This window comes from Penicillium cataractarum, assembly GCF_028827025.1.
Source record: "Penicillium cataractarum strain IBT 29864 chromosome Unknown utg000005l, whole genome shotgun sequence".
NCBI lineage: Eukaryota > Fungi > Ascomycota > Eurotiomycetes > Eurotiales > Aspergillaceae > Penicillium > Penicillium cataractarum.
Genome location: NW_026622741.1, coordinates 763,407 through 784,722, shown reverse-complemented (window position 1 = coordinate 784,722; position 21,316 = coordinate 763,407). Strand labels below are relative to the sequence as shown.

Sequence of the window (21,316 nt, the reverse complement as noted above, 5' to 3'; positions counted from 1 at the left end):
TCCATTTCGCATTTTATAATTTTAGCATCAATATCTGAGAGTTTTTTTCCCTCCCCAGTAAGTGTTCAGAACTTATATGTCTGAGATTTGTATACAGTGCCTTGAAACAGAGAGAATTGGGCCTCACAATTTGGACTACACGTTCCGCATTAAGCGCCCTTCTCCCTCGTATCGAAAGGAGGACCGCCAAGTCGAGCATAATTCAGCATATTATCAGCATGATATGAGGGAGAAACAAAAGAGGCAGTCTATCGAACAGGTGTCTTCAATTTCAATTACGTGTCGGAGATCTACTACTGACTATTATGGTACCCAGCATGGAAAGGAATTACACTGTGCGCAGTGCCATTGTATTGTATTGGCATGAAAGATACCATCAAAGTTATGGGGGAGGAAAGAATCTTACTTCACGCTCCTATTTTCCCTTTGCTAGCAACCCAATAATTTGACTTGCCCCTCGGAATTACAGAGCGCAAAGAGTCCAAATTCAGCTGCCCCCTCTCTTCTTTCTTTTCGCCATCAATTGTGTTGGAGGTTGTTTATTGCCTTTTTGCTTAAAATCCCAAATCAGTTCCACCTTTTCACTGCGCATAAATATAAGAATTCCCCTTTGGCCCGACCTGTCATTAAAGCAGACATCGTGATTGCATGTTGAAAGCTTGAATTGAAACAATGGCCCCTGGAGACAGTAAAGCCAATAACAAGCAAGGAAAATCGGCAATTGAAAGTCGGTCATCTAAGGACCAGAATGCCCGTGTACCAAGTGGAAGAGGTGTGATCCTGGAGCGGAAGAAAAAGCTACGGCAACGCAGATCAGATAGGGTCAACGAACAGTCAAGCCAAGAGAAAGAGCTTGCAAAGCTTAAAAGGAAGATTGAAAATGTCGAAGCTCAAATCAAGCAAGCAATGGACGATGGAAAACGAAGCGAGATGGAAACCTTAATGAAAGACCTACTTTCTGAGCGCATGAAGAAAGAAAGTGAATTAAAGACGATTGAAGCAGATCTTATGGAGATTGACTCCGATATTAATCAACTTGAAAGAGGTGAACCAGACAAAGTGGTGGACAGTAATATCCAGCAAGAGACAGGAGAAAGCGAAGCAACAGATACACCAGAACATCAAAGCGAAATAGCAGGGAATAGTAATCCAGGGATTGTTCAGCAAACTAAAGACACCGGAACAACCGTTACAGAAATTCCTACCAAAGAGTCAAATATGCATAGCGCAGACGACAATAAAGGCAACGATGTCAACGATGTCAACGAGGTCAACGAGGTCAACGATGTCAACGAGATCAACGAGGTCAACGAATTATTTGCCTCTCAAACGCAACCTTTGGACAGCAAACGGTCCCCCAATACGGAATCAGTCCAAGAGCAGCCATTGAATAACCAAAATAACAAACTGCCCTCGGATGGAGAAACGGGACGACGTCCAAAGGACTTCGCGGACTTTATCTATGATCTCACACAAGATGACGACTCTCCTAGCTTTTCCTTAGAAGATGGAACAGTTCTGCTGAAGGCACGAGGTGGAAAACTTTCTCTCAATTCGTATGGGCCAAGAAATAGCCCTATGTTTATCTGGAGTACAAGTCCAGCTTCCTATAGAGTGAAGAAAGTGACAAACCTGCTTGGAAAGCCCCACAAACAAGCCATGGAAAGAGACGACGAAACTGATTCACTCGTTTATAAGGGTAAAATCGGCCCTATCAAAGCAGTCGCTTGGCTACCTAGAAATGGTGGGGATTCCATGCTTGGTCTACTGGATTCTGTGGAGGAGCTTAACCCCTCCAATAAAGAAAGAGACTCCAATTACAGATATCCATTCAGCACCGTACTAGTAGACCTGGAAGGAGGAGAGGAACAAATGCAGTCAGTTTGGATCGACCGTTCAAAATACAAATCGCTAAGTAGCGCGGGGAAAGACTCAAGTAAACGGACAGACAGGAAATTCTATGAGAAGGCATGCACCCAAGTGAAGAATTTTCGGGACTGGGCTGGAAAAGCCTTGGATATTGACTGGAAGGGAAAAGCACGGGAAGGTAGAGATGATCGAAGCCCCACTCCGTTAGAAGAAACGCCAGAGCCAGAAGATATCGCCCAAAATACCCCAAGAAAGAAAATTCTGGCACAGGCCGCATCAAGCCCAGCCGATTCAAGCCCAGCCACATCAAGCCCAGCCACATCAAGTCTAGCCACATCACACATAAGCGACTCAAACCAGGCTTCTGTGAAATCAAACGATATAAGTGGAGAAAAATCGTCTTTGCCACGGAATAGCAAGCCAACGACTTCAGAGGGGGATGATGAGGAGGATCGAGCAGTGATAAGTGAATTCTATGAAGCATTACTAGAAAAGTGGGGGGTTGACTCTACAATCCCATGGAAAGAACTCTCTGATACACTGTTTGCACAATTCCAAGCTGCCGCCAAGATATATATCAGAGACTTGAAAAAGCAGAATATGAGAGTTGAGGATGACATGAACTTCGGAAGGGCCTTTAAAAAAGGAACCTTTTATACCCCAGCTATCTCAGCTAACTAAGACAATATGGTTGATCGAAAACAATTCCGGTATGGGCTGTTCAACCAAGTTGTAAGGCTTGAAGGGATGACTTATCTTTGACTTGGCGGGCTGACCTTGTCAAACTCCACTGGCTATTTGCCTTGGCTTTCTATTGAGTGCTTTGCACGGTTGGGTGGACGTATCATCGCCGGCGATGAAATTTTGTCCATCCAGCTATAGTCTATATCTGTCTCTTGAAACGTTGACACAATATGGGTTTAACTGTTGCGAGTTCTTATTCGTTTTGCTATGATAAACACAAAAATAATACTCTGCGTGAATATCCCAAAATAAATTCCTATGAACTCGATGGCCATGTTATATGCACAGTCCATGTTTCTCTACAGACAAGTAACTTTCTTCTCACTTTTTTAGGGTCAGACCGGCAGGACCTACTTTCCGCATGTTGCTGTGTCGGAGTTCGTTTCTGTCTTTTTAGTTAGCTATCAAGTTGAATTAACGAGTACACTGGATTCTTATTTGATGCAACTTTCGGCAGATGGTGGTGCCGAGAAAGAAGTCCGATGTAAGCCGCTCAAGTAACTAATTATCTACTGCGATTAAGAATAATGGCAAGCTAGGCACAAACTAACTTTGTTGTACTTTTGCTAACAAATGGGGAAGCGCCGACGGCTTAGTAGCAGGAAGGTAGTGCAGTATTACGTTTTTCATGTCGAAGTATTGTTTGCAATTCTTAGTTTCTAATGATTTTTATTGGCGCTTCCTAGTTTAGTTTGTGTGACCAATTCCGTATTTAGGAGAGGATAATGCTTCATGGAGGTGCAATGCCTCTTCTGTTCTATACGTTTAACCGAACTGATATGGCCGCTCTCTTTTGGAGGATGGTTGTCTTTCTCATTATTTTCTGTGCTTGGTGATGATAGATATCCTACTGTACCTGAACCTGTCTTTTTGCTCAGGCTACCGTTAGTGCATTACACTACGTAGCGGCTATCTACGAGCCATAGCTTTGCGTGCGTTAAGAATAGTCCTAACCGTCCATTCTGTAGGTCAACCCATGTGCCTATTGCTTTGACTGTGCGATCTAGCCACCCGGGAAACCACATCTCAAGTTATCATACGACGACACTGGGTAACTCAGCTGATTCTCGCTCTGGTCCAATGCATTGCTACCGCCAAATGAATTGAAAACCTAGTGGTGTGGGTTGCCTGTTAGCATATGTAGAAGTAAGACTGGCTATTCGCTGGACAAACCGTAGTAATCAGACTGTCTGATCCATTACTGTCGGCGCTGCTTTCCCACCACATTCCGCCACCCAGACCATTAGCTCGGATGTACTCTGCTTTCGCTTGCGCGACCTGGGGACTGTCATAGGTAATCATCATTTGCTGCGATGAATCATAACTGTAGCTTGCAATGGGCTGGTGGAGGTAGTTTACAGATGCGCCTGTTAGGGGTAACGCTTTATAGTCCCATACACCATTTTCCCAGCTGCCACTCCCAACTCCATTGTAGCTAGTACCAGGCCCATGCGTGTTCATGAACGATCGACCATATAGGGGCATACCTAACACAATTTTGTACGCTGGGACGCCGTTGGAAGTATAGTAGGCAATTGCTTGGTCTGTATTGAAAGGCGTAGCGGCTGGGTTGCTAGTTGACGCATAAATATTTGCATCGTGGCTGGCCACAGTGTCCTGGCTTCCGAAATAATCATAGGCCATGAGATTCCAAAAGTCCAAGTACTGGTCCATTTGGGACAAATGAAGTGTCTGGAAGTTCTTTGGACCTATCACTTGTTAGTTCACTCTAAACAAATGTAGTGAACGTCGGGGACCAATTACCCGCGGGGCATGCTACCGTTATCAAGAAATGATAGTTATTTGCATTGGCCGCACTGTATGCATCCAAGGTCTAATATACGTCAGCCGCACTCTTCAATCATAAAGTGAGATCTTCCTACCGAGCGCAGTTGGCGCAGAGTGGAGACCAGGTTGTCAGCTTGGGTGCTATCGTCAGGGAACTAGTCCAGTTAGAAATTACAATCGAACGAGGAGATAGTGGGAATTTACTACCTCCCAGTCAACGTCAATCCCGTCAAATCCAAGGTCCTTTATCAAGGTCGTTGCAGAGGAAGCAAATGTTGCTCTACCAGTGGCTGTGCTCAGCGAGCTGGCAAGGTTGCTCGAGTAAGTCCAACCCCCAATAGATAGAAGAACTTTAAGCTTTCGGTTCTTTTGTTTAAGTAAAAAAAGCTCCTTGACGCATCCGTAAACATTTGTGCCTGTGTCATTCCAGGAATCCCCAGGATAGCGTTTTTCGATATCTGCCCAAGAGTCTGAGAGATAAACTTCCCCTGTGTCTGGATGGACATTGGCAAATGCGTACAAAACGTGAGTTAATTTATCAGCAGGAAGGTCTTGAGGGTTAAATCTGCGTTCATAGATAGCCTATATTCCTGTTAGCCAAGACCTTTTCGTAGACAAATTCGGTGGGATAGCCAACCCAGTTGACAAAATAAGCAACGGAACGATATTCAGATGTGTCACGAGTATTAATATTTGTGGTGAAATTGCTATACGATAGAACAACGGCAGCATTTGTGGCCCATCCCAGGCCCAATAGAGGCACCAGAAGGAGCATGATGAAATAAGTCTCAGTGAGTTCGCATATGGGAGATCCAATCGACTTGGCAACGCCGGGCAGACGGGCATAAATGAAAGGTCGAAGAGGTAAGCCTGGCTATTTTTATTGGTTTCCGTACAGTATCTGCTAGACCGCATATTTTTGAGCTACAAAACCGTCGCCAAAGCTTCATCCAGGAAGGTAGATAGGACCATGTGTGAGGTAATTCGTGAAAAACCAAGCGAGATGTGAATTTCAAAATGCGAGGAAGATGTTTTGATTTGCTTCCTTTCTGTACGGCGTGGATATAGTATACATGCTAATTATTATTAATGGAGACACGGTGATGGTATGGATGATTAAATTTTTCAAAACTCTGTTGCCTCTGAGGCAGAAAAGAATTGCTTGAAATCCTCAATAAGTCGCTGTTGAGCCGACGTTCGGCCTAAGAGCAAATAGGAGGATATCACATATGTCCATCAGCACTCTTGAGTAATCCAAAATTTGTTCTCTGAACCCTCCGGATGTCATAGTGAAGATTGAGAACTATCTCTGAAGTGGACTAATAAATGCATCCCATTTTTTCTGGAAAGAGTATCAGACGTCACAACTCCTTCGGTGTTACAGTACGAAGCAAACGGCCAAAACGCTTTGAATGACCCTTTGTGGATGAGAATCATAAATCTTGGTGCCTGTTATCGTAGCGTTTATCACACCTTTCTCCCATGTTCCTGGATCCTTTCTTACTTTCTCTCTGGCTTCGCTATTCTTGCTAATAAGCATCGCATTGACTTATCTCTTCAATTGCCTCGTAACATACGGAAACAAACAGAACTACATAGTCAATGTACTCGAGGGGTCCACCTTTCAATTATCAAATTATTCAAATTCTTCCGGACGATATACCAGTCTAAACTTACACAAAATTGGATATAAAGTGTCAACTACAACAGGAAGCTAGTTTCGGTAATTAATGCTTAGATGTTCTGTGTAAAACTTTACGGGTAAAATAGGACACTTATCGGATTATACCAATGCATGCCATACAAGTCTGCTGACTACCTAAACCTGAACGTCAATGACATTCAGCATCCTATTCGTAGTAAAGAAATGCACTGTATTTTGCCACACCTTTCCAATACCTTAGTAATGGAATACGTCATGTTTGGGGCCGTATGGGCCCAAGCTAGCGAATAGTCGGGAAATAGATTGACCAAGCATGTAATCGGGCAGAGCATATGGCACAAGTGGTACCTCCTTGAAATGAAAACCAACGTGGATTTAAACCCCCTGCTTAGAGCATATGGTAGGTTGTCGGGAAATCCGGGAGCTACTGTATCTAAAAGGCGGGCGCTATATTAATCTATCAGAACTAGCTTCACAGGCGTTTACTTCAAACCCACAAATTAATTCAAACGGATATCTTCAAGCTACTCCTCTGATTGGCCTAAGTTGTCAGAATTACTCCATTATGTGCCCTCATCGCCTCCAGCTCCCGAAGCAAAAATAATGGGTCCCGTATTGCTTCATTTTGTTACGGTCGTGTCTCGGTAGAATACGATTTGTCTTTTGTACTGTACTGAGCACCTAACTATTTACTCTATATTATTGATACTAAATGCCAATGAGGATGCGCGCATCATTATATTGCGGATTCTGGAAGCTCTCAACAATCATGGACTATGGAACTGGCTGGAAATGTGTTTCAAGCATAGAGAGCTTTTTACTCAGGTGCCCGCAGACAATCTCTCTCAGATTGTCCCTTACTGTAGGGTATGCGGATGCTGTACAGTTAGTACAGAGCTGTGCATGTAGCAATTTCTTTAAAGATTCTTACCTAGTAGCAGGGTCTTTCCTTGTTCTTCAGGTGTATCAGGAAGTCTCTGGATACGACTACCAGAAGCTTCTTCTGACACTATTTCTTCATACTTCGGGACACCATTGAAGACAACAGCTCGGCCATGGTTTCCAAATGGTTTCCCTCCCCCTATTGCCTCTTCAGAAGCCACATAGAATGACATTTCCAGGATCTTTTCCCTTGTTAGCAAGGAGACACATCGTGGAAGAAGCTTACTTACATAACCCTCATCCAAGACATCGTCACTCAATAAACTATTCAAAAGTGGCTCTGCAGAAATGGCAATATCTATCGAAATTAATGCTTCCTCCTTGAAAGTAATTTATTGAATTATGTTCTTACCAATGTTTTGCACTTGCCAAACAAAATGGACGCGTCGCACGTGTGATGTAGACGTGTTATATCCATAAAAAAGCTGCTTCAGATACGGAATAACTCCAGCAATACCAAAGTCAGTTGCGATAGCTAGGACACATTCATATTCACTGACAGATTGGCTAACCCCATGTGGGCCGCTAACAATGGCTGTATATGAAGCAAATCCATCCAAAGCTGCACGGGAATGGAGGATTTTCGTGAGCCCTTGACGTACTTGAACAAAGAGCTCTAGCACGTCTTGTCTTTCTGGAGACCAAGATGTTACCATGAATGGATGGACTTGAGCCCAAGAGCACAGGCTAACAGTAGGCATCCAAAGATATATGTATTGGCCTGCTTTTACTTGAAGTGGTCGTGAGAGGACAACACGAATTTTCAATGTTGTCCCCTCGTTGCCATGAAACGTAGACGGTTGTTTTACTCTATCACAAGTGATAGATGCTCGAGGATATTGTCTCGGAGGGAAAATGCCGTTGCGAAATACGAGAAGCGCAATATACAAGAGGGTTGTAGAAGCAAGAAAGCCAAGTGGCACATAAATATAAATTCGTGGGTTAAGGGCTTCGGACGGAAGATGTCGCCAAGTGGAGTATATGCACACTGCAGCAAAAGCTTGATGGGCTCGAAGATATATCTCAAAAAAAGATCGGCGAGCAAACGGAATCGATAGTAAGGCAATCCCTGCCATAGAAGTTGCACCCTTAAATAGTTTAGTTACTGCCGAATCTCGGTAGAATAAACACTTACTACAACAGCAAAAAGATTCTCCTCGTCGCGCAAACTCCAGGTCTGCCCTTGCTTAGCCATGGCCACCGTGATGTGGAATGAGAGAAGAACAAGCGCTAGCCAGCCAACAAATCGGTGTATTTGTCTACAGGCAATCTGTGATATCCCAAGCATGTCTGCAAAGAAGCTTAGATGCGTTGTGGGAAAGAGCAAGCCCATGTTGATCACGGACAGCGTCCCAGCTCGGCGTCCCGCTATCATTACTGTTGAAACTCGGAATGTAAGGAAAAAAAAGTTAATTACAATGTACAAAAGGCACAAGAGAACCTGTGCGCGACTCCATGGGCCACACAACTGGTGGCGACCAACTAAATTTGGGTAAATAAGATGTTTAGAAACGAATACTGAAAGAGAGTTCGCGGGATCCTTTAGATGAGACGCTATCCGAATCAGGATGAGGGTTGTAAAAAAGCCACCAACTAAGATAGCATAGTACAGCAAAAGATCCATTGCCTTGCATATCCGTTCATAGATACAGCTCGCTGAAGCAGGATATGAACAGTCTTATACACATTTTTCAGCATGATTATTATACCCGTGGTTTGCGCCCACTATCTACCTCTCTGAAGTTTCTAAGGAGTCGCAAGCTAAACGACGTGCATCATCCAGAATATGCGGTGCGAATGATAAATGCCCAATGGCGCAATAATTGCCGACGCTTTTAGCGCAATCTTCTCAAGGAGCCGATGGCTAGCAGCTCTCGCAGAGGCAAATACACCGTTAATACAAGCTAAATAGCCCGGATTGCGTACAATTTGAAGCATCTATAACTTCCAATTATGCTCAGAATTTAGGCTCCCTGCATTCAGAATAGACTGATCTTTGCTCGCAACTAGGCAGTGCCTCCAAATTTGCGGCATGCTCTTACAAATTGCTCCCATTTTACATAAAGAATTTTTGGTTTTACGGATGCCCAATCACCATCTCTAAATCTATGGATAAAAATAACCATCATCAATTTCATGCTGTCACAATAGTCTTAAAAATCAAGCTCAGCTCAAAAACTCTTCACAAACTTCATTCACGAAAATCAGTCTATTATGTGTGAGGTCTAGTTGGATAAGGTCTCGTTTCACGCCCCTTCTGTCTGTTTATATCACAATAGTAATATCGGATCCTGAGGAAGAATGTCAAACATAACTGCCAACACACACAGCCACACGGGTTTATTCAGTGGATTAGTGGACTAATTGATGATTTTATGCCTTGAAACGAAGGACTGGATTAGAAAGGTTATCCATAACCCCACTGTAGCATACCGGTTATTTTTCCATGATTCCAAGGGCTAATGCTGATGGTACTAAGTAGATCGATACTTTTACTCGGAAACGTAGGCAACTGGAGTGTCTATTTTGCCTGTGATGTGGATCGCGGCTTGGACATCGTACCAAGGTAAAAATTTGCTCAGTGTGAAAGAAAGTTGCCTGGAAGTCTTTTACGCAAAATGATGTCAAAGGCTGTGTATATGTGATGTAAGGAGGGAGTGATGGAGACACCACCGAGAGGAGGATTCTGGGAACAGGAGCCTAAAGACTAACGGATTGCTAAGCTGCTCCTAGATTAATGAACCTGTTCGGTCAGTAGATTTCCCACTATTATAAGTCCTTTGTAGTGGGGCGAGAAAGTAGTTAGTTGGTACGTATTAGTTAAAGCCAATTTCGAGAATAACTGTACACACACAATTCATTAACGCCCGGCGGCTGAGCCGAAAGGGCAACTAAAAGTAATCTATCGATACACGTCCTAATATACATATGCCGTGTCTCCTTCGAGCCCATACATGGATCCTTGCAGTATATGTCCTCTCAGCTGAATAACTGTACAAAGCCGCTCAAAATTAGCTTCACCTGTTTATTCTTTTGGAAAACTACATCCAACATCAACGAACGCCATCAATCGAGAACGAAGCAGGAGGATGTGGATGCTGGAGAAAGCAGAGATGGGGATGCGGAGGAAGCGGCAGGCCAATGTGAGGGCGAACTGAGAAATATACATATTGTGGGACTGAGGGTATTACGGGCGTTTTGGTACTGTTATTAGGCTGATTTTATATGGCAATACGCCGTTTTCCTATGTATTTACTGTTTCATGCACGGGTCTGGCGTTCGGATCACTCTTGCTTCCGCCGGAGGAAGCGCCTGCATAGCCATTACGCCACTAGTTAGGCTGCAACCGGTTAATAGAGTGTTGATTGATTGATTGATTGACCTGTTTATTCTTTTCAAAAGTTTTCTAAACTTTATCTTGCAAAATACTACAGTATGCCTGTTCTGGTTAGGCTGCACCTGGCCCGGTTTCGTTGGTAATCCGGAACAAATGTAAATAAAATAAATATAGTGTTGTACTGTAATGTTCTGTATAAAGAATTGGTTGTGTAGGACAAACAGCTTCCAACAAAGTCAAATAGTAGCGTTTCCATGCCATCTTTGCAGCTCGCATTTCCACTGTCACTCTACCCCCTCCTCGTAGCAGGTGAGTAGATGAGGAGGCAGCGAACGAAATGGCTTTCGCTTTAAACCTCGAGGGTGGCTACATAGTTTATTGGGAAATGCACGTGACCTATTATGTGGTCTGGTTTAGTACTAAATTAGAAAGAATCGAAAAGGCAAAAACCAGGGTGAAATTGAATTTGAGCGGCCCTGTACTGTACCCCTTGGCACTCTCTTTTTCTAAATATTTTTCGAATCATCTTGGTATGAATAAAACATCCTTGCAGAAACTAAAATCAAACGAGCAAGAAGGACCAGCTCTCCTACCAACTGACTCTTTTTGCGGAGAAGTGGTTGCTGACTAATGTTAGTCGTGTGCTCACATACATCAAGCTGGGGACTTAGGTACCTCTTTTAAAGCTTCAATGGACTTTGTTGTCGAGAGGGCAGAAAGAAACCTGAAGGCATCGGAGTCGACAGGCCAACGGTCCACATCATCTATTCCCACAGTGCCGTTGGCTTTCACATACTTCTGCATAATTTCCATGGTAATGGAAGCCAATTTTTTGATGTATACATTCTGTACCTGACCTGGCGGACGATCCACGCAAAACTCCAGGCTTGCTATACAAAGTCAGAGGGGTCAGAATGAAGAAGCAAATTGACACTTACCAACCTTGACGATGCCATCTAGGCCGAGAAGTATATTTCGGCATGTCAAAAACTGATGTTCTAGTCCGGCATTATTGAGGTAACATAATCCATCCAAAATCTGAATACAATGAGCTCCGGATAGTTGAAACTTGAAGGGTTACAAACCTGCCAAACCATGGAAGCCAATTCCGTCTCCGTGGGATAGAGTGATCTACACCCCACAAGTTGCTCCAGAGTTAGAGGGAGATCGTGGACGAGAGCATATATACGTCCTTCATTGACGAAGCACTCTCTGGCTGTCAATACATTACTGTGGTCAAGAATATCATATAGTCGTCGCATTTTAACCGCATCCCCTTTAGTGTACTCCCGAATGGCTACCAACTGGGATGGGCGGGAACGGCGAGATGCAATGAATACATCGCCTGCCAGATTACACCTGAGTTTCCGGCGATATGTATCCCAAGGTGACTCCTCCCTCACAATCAACCGACGAGATATACCTTCCTCACACACTTGGGGTAATCCAAAGCTTTTTGGCCCTCCACTGACTTTTGGTCGTGTATGTGCAGTGTGTGGATGTATTTCTCTTTTCTTAGAGTTAGAATTACTGTTCAATTGGGTGGGCACATCATGCTGGTGCGGTTGTTCGCTCGCGATTACCTCTTGTGGTGGACTGTTAGCCAACAGTTCTGTGAAACTTGAGAAGTCAACCTTTGTGCAGTGCTTGTGTTGTTTCGACATATTTGTGTTGGTTTTGGGGTCCAGGCCAAGAAACAAGGTACCAAGGTACGAGTTTGAAGAAAAACAATGCCTTACTTATATCTGATCAGCATCGATAGAGTTAAATGCATTTTGAACAAACTCTGCATAGCGGTCCCATTTCGCCGCCTGAGCGCTGAAACTGGACGAATTGGGTGGGCCATTCTTTTGTGAGACCACAACAAGCCCAATATAAAGAAAACTCTCCTGCTAAAAAGTTCTTGCTTCATCAATAATTATGGACGGCACTATGTACGACAATCCCGAGGTGAAGTTTCAGATAGAAAGGTGTCAGAAATACCAAGGGACAGCCAAGATTAACATCAATCAGATGGTACCCCATCCATCTGTCTCGCCACATGTAAACCTAAAGAACGTGGAAAGACTCTGTGAGATTTTTGACAAAGAAGGCTGTCGAAGACTTGATATATATAACCATGTTAGCGCGGTCGTGTCAAGACAGCAGCTTGATGCTTTACAGGCCACAGGAGTGAACCTCTCTGAATTACAGACTAATCATCCGGATCATTACCCACACCTCCATTTTTCCACTGGTTCCATAAAGTTCCTTCACGGCCAACATCGATTGAAGGCCGCAGAACATTATTTACCATCTATCGATCAATGGTGGATTGTTGACCTGTATTTGGATGGTAAGCTAGAGATTCTCCGTGTCATTTCCTTCAGAAAGTCAGTTCTGACAGCTCCAAGACATTAGCCCAGGTCTTCAAACCAGCCTTGTTGATGAGTATTCTAATGAGAGAGTTCCAAGTGACGGTGAAATATACGTCAAAGTTCGACAATATCGAAATGAAGCAAATGTGCATTTCGAGAATCGATGGCTGGCGCGGCTGTCAGACAACAAAGCTAGGCGGCTTCGCGGACTTGAGTCCCATCCAAGCGTCCGAGCTGCCTTTGATTCTTTACTCGTGCTTCCCTCGTTGCTGATACATGGAATGCAAATTGGGTCTCTTCCTCAAGCACTGGCTATTTCCTGCGACGAGGTAAGTCTCTTGATTTTTTGTAACCAAGGAAATGCTGATTCCGTCCGCAGGAGATAGTTCATGCGCTAAATAGGCTACTGAAATACTGGTCTTCACTGGTGGGACACGATCGTGCTAAGATGCTAAGAATTGAAACACATACCGTGGAAAAGCTCCAGTTGCTGGCACCTGGAGTCTCGTCAAAGGATAGAACTACTGTAAAAGGCCTTGTACACAGCGGAGAAGTCTTTTCAAATTTCACAGGATCGGAGCGGTCCTCGATTTGGAAGCGATTGAAGAGAACAGATGGCATCATTCCATCTCTATACACATTCTTCAAAGATCTCTGGTACCTAGAATCATGTGCCAATTGCATCAAACGACTTATCACACCTTCAAGATCATGCCCAACTGTCAGAAGTGCCATGCGCGCGGCCTTTTCAAGTTCCGATCCCGCCCATACGCGGTTATTGATACAGACATCTGAAACTGGACTTCGGTATTACTCGGACTCCCAGGGAGACCCCGCCGAGCTTGGTTACCGACAGCTATGGCTCTATGCTATGCGTCATTACCCAAAGTTGTCCAAACAACCACAGAAGCTAGACCCTACGGCGAAGGCTACCAACGAGGTGGTGGATCCAGTGATATTATATGATATGGCGGTACTTGCAAAGAAGCTTGGATTTCAATCGCCACAGATTCAGCAGCTCATCCAGCAGTCGCCAGATCGGAAAATCGCGCAAGATGCCCTTTTGAGAGCCCGTCGGCCGGATCGTTATCGATATACCGAGGGAGAAGTTGAGTTATTGATCAACAAAGTCACTGAGTGCTTCTTGAGAGCAATCCCACTTGACCATCAGCTTCCAGTGCAAAGCATTGGCGGAATAGAGACCAAGAAAGAGTCTCGATGTGGACATCCGCAAACCCAAGCACAGTTGCATGATTGTCAGTTTCTTTTCATTGACAAAATTCACGGCGACTCCATCAAAGAGGATCGGAAGGCGACTTCCATTTTGGTGAGAAGGAGTGTCTACTTCACTTTTTTCAGCAAGCTGTCAATACCCATCGTGGATAGTGACACAACAGGCGCACGCTCAACTACTGAGCTCCCGATGTCTCCGCTTTTTGTCCCGAGTAATCGTTCATCGCGAGCTGAAATAGTAGATAGAGAAGCCGAACGGGAAAGCAATTTGGATCAGCAACGGTTGAACGACGCTCGTCAAGAGCGACGACCGCAAAAGCGAGCGAAGAAGTTACAGAGACGACAACATCGGGAGCAGAAGCGAGCGAAGAAGTTACAGAGACAACAACGAAGAGAGCAACAAATGCACCAATCCTCACATTCTGACCATCATTCGATATCTCCTTCCAGAAACTTACAAAGATTACCTTCCGAGTCTGGTATGGAAATTGAGCTCACTCTTTTGGAAGGTAGTGGCCTAGAAGAGGTATTAGATCCGACAGTCGAGTCTGAGTCCAGATCACCTGGAAGTGACAGTATAATTGGTGGAGATGAGCAAGGTTTTCCAGACATCGAACCGTCTCTACCGGATGAACTCGAGCACCTTGAACCCATTCCGGAGGAGCAACTTTTCAGCGGAAATGAAGAGTCAGAATGGTATGCTGAGTTAGGACATGAGGACGAACAACGAAGCAGAGAGAGCGAAGAGAGACTGACTAGGGAGGAGTCCCTGGGAGATACCAGCATGGAAGAGCATGCAGTTGAACAAGAGGACGAAGCGACAGAAACAGCGCAGGTTTCTCCGTCGGAAGAAGTTCAAAGGGCACTGCACAGATTAGAAGGACGTCGGCAATCCAGAAACGAATCGGGGCCTTCTAGAACTATCGAAGGAAAGGGTGCGGCATTGCGAGAGATGGAGAGGTTTAAACCATATGACCAGACAGAGCGGCGCCGACAAACTCCAAAGCTCTCCATGCCGCCCCAGGAAACTCTAGAGCAGGATATAAACGCACTGCTACAAACAGCAGCCCAACAACAGACACCGAGACCTATCACTCAGATTAATTTCCTCGAGGCGCAGAACCTTCCTCCGTCGGGAATGAACGAAGAGCAAAATTCATCGCCAGCGGCAAGTCAGGAGGGCCCGACTTATGACCACCAACAGGCGGGGGAGAAACTTCAGGATCAGTCGCGTTCGAACCACAGCCAGAAATCGGAAGCACTATCGATGGGAACTCTAGACGCTATGGGATGACGAATATCCAGTCGGAGCGGCAACCACGGCGGTTGCAATCTGTAACGCCGAACGCATCGCCAGATGTTCAGGTTATCGCAGATGCTACCCAACAGGGCACTTTGACGGAGCGTGCGTCGTTGTCGCCGGCACTAGAACCTTCCACACATGGCGGTGCTCATGCAAAAATAGACATAGCCAAGTCAGAGAAAGGGCCTGAGGAGCGAGACAGGTCTCCACGACGAGAAGGAGCAAGCGGTGCGACCAAGAGCTCCAAGGTGACAATCATGTTCCGCGCACGTGACAAACGTGGCGAGTGGAATCGCTTAGTCCACAAAATGGCGGTTGACCCCTCGGACCCGTCTCCAGTGGAGCGAATGGCAGCTAAGCAGGCGCGGAAACAGAAGGCAACCTATTACGACCAGAATCTACGGCAGGTACCCCCTGGGCAGTGCTTCCAGGCGGCGATTGAAGATGGCACGAACACGGTTTTCATGACATTCGGCGACGATCTGACTGTAAGTGAAGCGACGATGGATTCGATCACACGGGCACTCCAAGCCGAGCATGATGATGGTGATGATGATGATGATGATGATCAGCCAGCGAAACTCAGGAAGCCAAATTGAACAATCTATCTTCCTTGGGATTTTACTCCAGAGATTTGCGGCTCGTATAGACTGTAGTCTGCAGACGTGTGGCCCGCATGGCTACTTGGCCTTACAAGCTGCCAGTTGACGGCCCGACGGCTGTATTAGACCAGGAGCTGTGGACGTAGGTCCAAAGTGGATCTGCATCCACTGCTGCCAAACCATGCCCACAAATCAACCGTTCTAGGTCACGAGGTTTAAAACCCAAGCCTTCCCACCACAGATTTCCAACAGCAGACCCACACCTCCAGAGTCGAAGCTCGCTTGGACAGAATTCCACAGCTCTATTACATTGGTGGCCTTGAGGCACTAGATATGTGTTTCATCTGGCTTTGGAGCAATGTTGGCCAGAAAACGCTCCTCCTAAATCTGTCAAGGTCCCAGGTACCCAGATTGCCGTAGCCCTGTCCTGTAGGTGGTCGAGAACAGTTTTTATTCTTTCAAGGCAAATTTGGTTGCTTCATGTACGTAGCTGCATATGTTAGCTCTAGTGGGAAAAGAACCGCTAGATCCCATATTCTGGCGATCGGCGATCACACCACAGGAAATGCAGCCTAGCGCAAGATTAAGTACATCTAGCATAGGATGCCAACCGTCAGTCGCTACCGTAACATAACCGAAGGATGATGCGTCATTCTATTTAACCACCTTTTCTGAGGCCTGAAGTTATGAGAAGACGCCACGCGCCTGTTAGGCACCAAATATCGACAAGTTACGTGCATTTCAAATATCCAGTGTCGTGGTAGTAAGATTGGTGATACCCGGATAAAGGAGATACTACAGTAACTAACGTCCGGGTCACCCCAGAATACATAGAATATGCTATATTTTGATTCCTATATATTTCAACCACCACTAATTCAGTATTACTAATTTTTAGAATACATCTTATTATAGACATAAGAATATAGTATATAGAATCTTAGGCCGTTCACACTATTTAATTTTGATGTTTCAGATTCAAATATACGTGTATATCTCGCACAACTTGAATTTAGCTTTTCTTACTCTATGAGTAGTCTATTTATACTCTCTAGTTTGTATATCCTTAATATATTATCTTTAATATATATTGTTGTTGAGATATAAAGATGTAATTTATCCAATTTAGTATATGTTTTGGGGTGACCCGAACGGCCGTGTGACCCGGGTCGGCCGTGAATTACGTTAAAGATCCGCCAGGATTAGTCATGTATTCTAGCCCATCCAAATTGCCCGGTAGGGGCGATATAGTAGGAGCATGGAGATGATACATTTTCGTGGTGTCTTGATACTGGAAAGAACTTGTGAGGGAAATAGCTTACTGTCGTGGAAAAGTGGAGAGATTCATTACAGTGACCTCGGATTGGTCACTTCCATCCCAGATTTCCTATGTATTTGTATGTAATATGCGGGTAACCCTTGACCATCGGTATGGTCACTTGAATACCTGGTTACACCGCCATGGGACAGCTCAACCTGCCCCTTTTCCCATTCGTTCGAGTCCTTTTCCTTTCTTCAATCAATCAACCTTCTCTGTATGATTCCGATAGTTCTCATTCGTCCATATGCATACTAGTCTATACCAATCCTACATATCTTGACACTTACTCTAACTGAACTAAATTCTGTAACATGAAGCTGAGGCGCAAGTTGCTTGTTCAAAGAGTTAGTAAAAGTTGAACCAGAAAGAATGTAAAGACATGTTAATCGAATGATCAAAAAAGGAGCAACTACACGCTTACATCGGAGGTTGTGCTTGTGAGTTGAAGCGGCTAATGGAGCATAATTAATCTCCAGTCAGTTTAAAAATAACCTTTTGCGTCTATCCTAGGTCAAACAATGGCGTTTCAACTTTAACTGTTTAAAAACATAAAGTGGGCAAAACTTAAGCAAGTTAAAAATCTCTAATTCATAGAACTCTGCACTCTGTTTTTGAAAAGAATCTAACTCTTCAAATCTTTCGCCCATGTCAATTAATGAGTCTAGCAAGTTCAAATCTTTGTGTAGGGGTAATTTAATCAAGTTTAGTCATACTAGCTATGAAGCAAATGGAAATTGATTGTCGAAAAAGCTAATCGTCGTTGATCCACGACGAGCTCAAAACCATCGATTCCTCTAATGGTTGTATTAAATGCAGAAACACCATCTCATTGAACATGGTATCGACAGTTTCCAATATTCTTGATTTTTTCCTGGGATTGTATATGCTGAAGCAGGCAGGGCCATAATAGACAAACTGGGAAATCCGTAACAATTATGGTTATGGGGATAATGTCACTATCCTTAATAATACCAATAGTTCGAATGGTGACCTAGACGGCGTGTGCAATTTACTACAACCGTGTTACAATATTCGATGTTCTTCAAGTTCAGTCTGTACAGTTTAGCCTTTGAAAAAAAATACTATGTTGCAAACGTATTTTCTGGCCTTAAGAATGGATACGCATAGACGCTACTTCTGTTCTTTATTGTATCCACTTGCAAGAGGTCTGATTTCTATATTGTCGTGAAATTCATAGGGCGAGGTCACTAACAGAAGTGAGAACACTCTTGCATGCTCAGCGATAATGGGAAAGTCATGTAGTACAATAAAAATTGGTTATCATGAACTATTCATAGCAGAGGCTTCTATTCGTTCACCCAAGATTCGGTGTACATATTAAACCAGCAGATATATATATTTTCACGATGCACTGCTGGCACGTGCGAAGGGTGCACTCGCCCGTCCCGTGATGGCCCACGTGAGCGAACCTCTCCAAAATGGTTAGTATTTACTATTTCAGGCTAGCAAACTACCCAAAAGGGCTTAGCTTGCTGAGTAATATAACGAATTTGCCGAATACCGATGTTCGTTGTGAGAAAAGGATTTTTAGTTTTAGCAGGAGGCTTCGGTTCATAAACCCAGGAATTCGTTCTAAGGGGGGTCGTTACAACCAGGTTTTACTGTAGTAATTGTAGTACAGTAGTTCACTATTAGCCGTTGACACATCTGATATCCTAAAAGCGTAAACTCAAACAGGATAGTGACGAAGAAAAAGTCGTTGGGTCTCCGCCCAAGGCCCCGCCTTAACCATATCATATGGGTATTTCCCGTCATAAGACATGGCGCACCGGTCGGCTCCAGCCTTTATCAGCTCACCAGCAGTCTCCCAAATCCATTCTCTGCTAACTGCTCTATGCAGAGGTGTATATCCAGAAGAATCCCGGGAGTTCACATCCGCACCGCATTGAACGAAAAGTGAAACGATCTCTAGTACTTCTGATGCAGCGCCGAAGTTTGTTTCAACAATATGGTGCAGAGGAGACTTCCCTTGCATGTCCCTTGAATTGACAAAAGCTCCAGAATCGAGCAGTAACTTTACCAATTCGGTAGAGCACAAACATGACGCAAGACACAGAGGGGTGAGGCCGTTGGTGTTTTTAAAATTCACATCTGCACCCAACGACATAAGATTTCTTATCCTTTCCAACCCTAAACCGCATCTTATCGCGTAAAAGATCGGCGTTTCGTTACGCTTACCACCAGCCTTGTTCACTTCAGCTCCTCTTTCCACAAGCCATCTTATCATATCAGGCCTCCAACTGCAGGACGTAACAGCCAGATGTAATATTGTCTCCTGGTTGGCGTTTCTCGCTGTAATACTCGCGCCATATTCAAGAAGAATCTGAGCTTGCTTTGTCGCTCCTCGAGAGACTGCATGGAGTAGGGGCGTTTCTTGAGCAAAGTTGGTCATGTCTATCTTGGCTCCATAGAGTAGGAGTGCTTTTATGATGGTTTTGTTGTCATTCCTTGAGTTCTTAGAATTCGCAGCGTAAAATAAAGCAGTCCAGCCTTTCGAGATTGGGCTCATATTTTCGAAGTTCGCAGTAGCACCGCAATCCAGTAGCCACCGCACAGCCCTCGTACTGGAATGCATGGCTGCTACTTGAAGGGGGACCTTCCACGGCCATCTGGAGCATCGACATATATACCAGCATCCACAAGCACCTTGATGATTGCGGGTTTGGCATTTCTTGCGGCCGCAACGTGCAACGGGCTCATTGCATCTCGACTATGGGTGATGTGAATGTCGGCTCCATGGTCTAGAAGCAATCTCACCTTGGCATCCTGGTTAGACCGTATAGCTTCCACCAGTGGTGCCCGTTTATCAAATGCAACAAGGTTGATATTAGCACCATGATCCAGAAGCAACTTGGTAATAGCCACCTCACTGCGGGCACTTGTCGATAAAGTTAATGGTCTTCTGGAGTGAAGGTCCGCTGCATCAGGCAACGCTCCATTCTCCAGGAGAACTTTCACAATAGAGGTATGATTGTGACGTACGGCCTCCATCAGAGCTGTGGATTGCGCCTGCTTCGGTTCCCGAATATTGATATTCCCACCAGCGGCCAGCATGCTTCGAATTCCAGTCTCGTTCCCTTGACTTGCATACCACACAAGAGCAGATCCGCCATCGGCTTTGGTATTCCTGCGATAAAGGCTGTTGATAAGGACATTATAGAGGCGTCGATTAGATTGAAGGAAGTTGAAAAGGTCATTTATCGACGTTATATGGTTTCCAATGATGGAGATAATTTCCGGTGGGAATGAGTCCAGAGGCATCGTGTCCGACTTGGGGGAAGCGAATATTTTCGATATTGAAGACCCGATGAACTGGGCGAGGTCGTATTCGTTAAGTGAGCTTGAATTATAGCAATACAAAGAAGTGCTCGGCTCACCTTAGAAATGGGAATCAACTCGAGAAAGGTCGGAAAACAGAGCTCTAGACAGTCGCCGGCAATCACTGACTATTTAGATAATTTAAGTAACATGTTATTCCACTTGCCATATAGGAGATGATTTCGTGTCTAACTAGCCCAAGAATATTTGTTTGTTTTTCGTAGTATACAGACCGGACAGGGAGAGTTTAAGATGAACTTTAGCTGGTTTCTTGTTTTAGAAAACTGAGCCACAGGTTATGGAGGTCAGTCATCAATTAACAATTGAGATTTCTAATCGCAGGCAGAATTACAGCAGAGGCCTAGTTGAAGCAGAGAACGCTTTTTGTGACTGAAGCATAAAATTCAGGTTACCCCACGAGTTTGGATGGACGAGCTAGCTAAATTTTGATGGGTAATTCAGCGGTGATTTCACCAGCCGAATTCGACCAAATTGACCATCCTAACTTCACCGAAATTGATACACCTGGAGTCCAATGGGCCTCTTGATTCACGCTAATTGGTCAAATTTAACGACTTGAAGTGTCCGCTTGGGCCAATCTTCAGAATTGACCGTCAGATTCGAGTGGTCACAGTGTGGGTTTCAGTGAATTCAGGAGAATATAGGTAGGCTAATTCAGAGGATCAATTGTGATGATGCTGTAATAATCGGAAGTAAACTTGTCCAAGTTGCTAGACATACCTAATATTACATACAAACAAGAAAATATGAGCTGCAAAATAATGTCAAAACGAGCTGAATTGGTATAGACTGGTATG

General features: G+C 44.5%; 5 protein-coding genes across 5 annotated transcripts; 2 read left to right on the top strand and 3 right to left on the bottom strand.

Annotated features, from left to right (window-relative positions):
* Nucleotides 1–672: 672 nt before the first annotated feature.
* Nucleotides 673–2,550, top strand: N7496_006034 (uncharacterized protein; the record flags this gene model as incomplete). Its single annotated transcript, XM_056698963.1, has 1 exon — nt 673–2,550. The coding sequence occupies one exon, from the start codon at nt 673–675 to the stop codon at nt 2,548–2,550; it is 1,878 nt and encodes a 625-aa protein (XP_056554376.1).
* A 1,066-nt stretch (nt 2,551–3,616) lies between these two features.
* N7496_006033 (glycoside hydrolase family 18 protein) lies at nt 3,617–5,176 on the bottom strand (the record flags this gene model as incomplete). The annotated part of the gene is made up of 6 exons (XM_056698962.1): nt 3,617–3,724; nt 3,787–4,322; nt 4,378–4,447; nt 4,497–4,556; nt 4,606–4,983; nt 5,039–5,176. 6 exons carry the CDS (start codon nt 5,174–5,176, stop codon nt 3,617–3,619), a joined length of 1,290 nt encoding a protein of 429 aa, XP_056554375.1.
* Nucleotides 5,177–6,838: 1,662 nt separating this feature from the next.
* N7496_006032 (ferric reductase family protein) lies at nt 6,839–8,630 on the bottom strand (the record flags this gene model as incomplete). Its single annotated transcript, XM_056698961.1, has 5 exons — nt 6,839–6,924; nt 6,996–7,188; nt 7,237–7,304; nt 7,359–8,094; nt 8,142–8,630. The coding sequence occupies 5 exons, from the start codon at nt 8,628–8,630 to the stop codon at nt 6,839–6,841; spliced, it is 1,572 nt and encodes a 523-aa protein (XP_056554374.1).
* Nucleotides 8,631–12,263: 3,633 nt separating this feature from the next.
* N7496_006031 (DUF3723 domain-containing protein) lies at nt 12,264–15,835 on the top strand (the record flags this gene model as incomplete). The annotated part of the gene is given in 4 exon segments (XM_056698960.1): nt 12,264–12,678; nt 12,749–13,029; nt 13,080–15,165; nt 15,183–15,835. The coding sequence occupies 4 exon segments, from the start codon at nt 12,264–12,266 to the stop codon at nt 15,833–15,835; spliced, it is 3,435 nt and encodes a 1,144-aa protein (XP_056554373.1).
* A 3,925-nt stretch (nt 15,836–19,760) lies between these two features.
* N7496_006030 (ankyrin repeat domain-containing protein) lies at nt 19,761–20,441 on the bottom strand (the record flags this gene model as incomplete). The annotated part of the gene is made up of 1 exon (XM_056698959.1): nt 19,761–20,441. One exon carries the CDS (start codon nt 20,439–20,441, stop codon nt 19,761–19,763), a length of 681 nt encoding a protein of 226 aa, XP_056554372.1.
* Between the last annotated feature and the right edge of the window lie 875 nt (nt 20,442–21,316).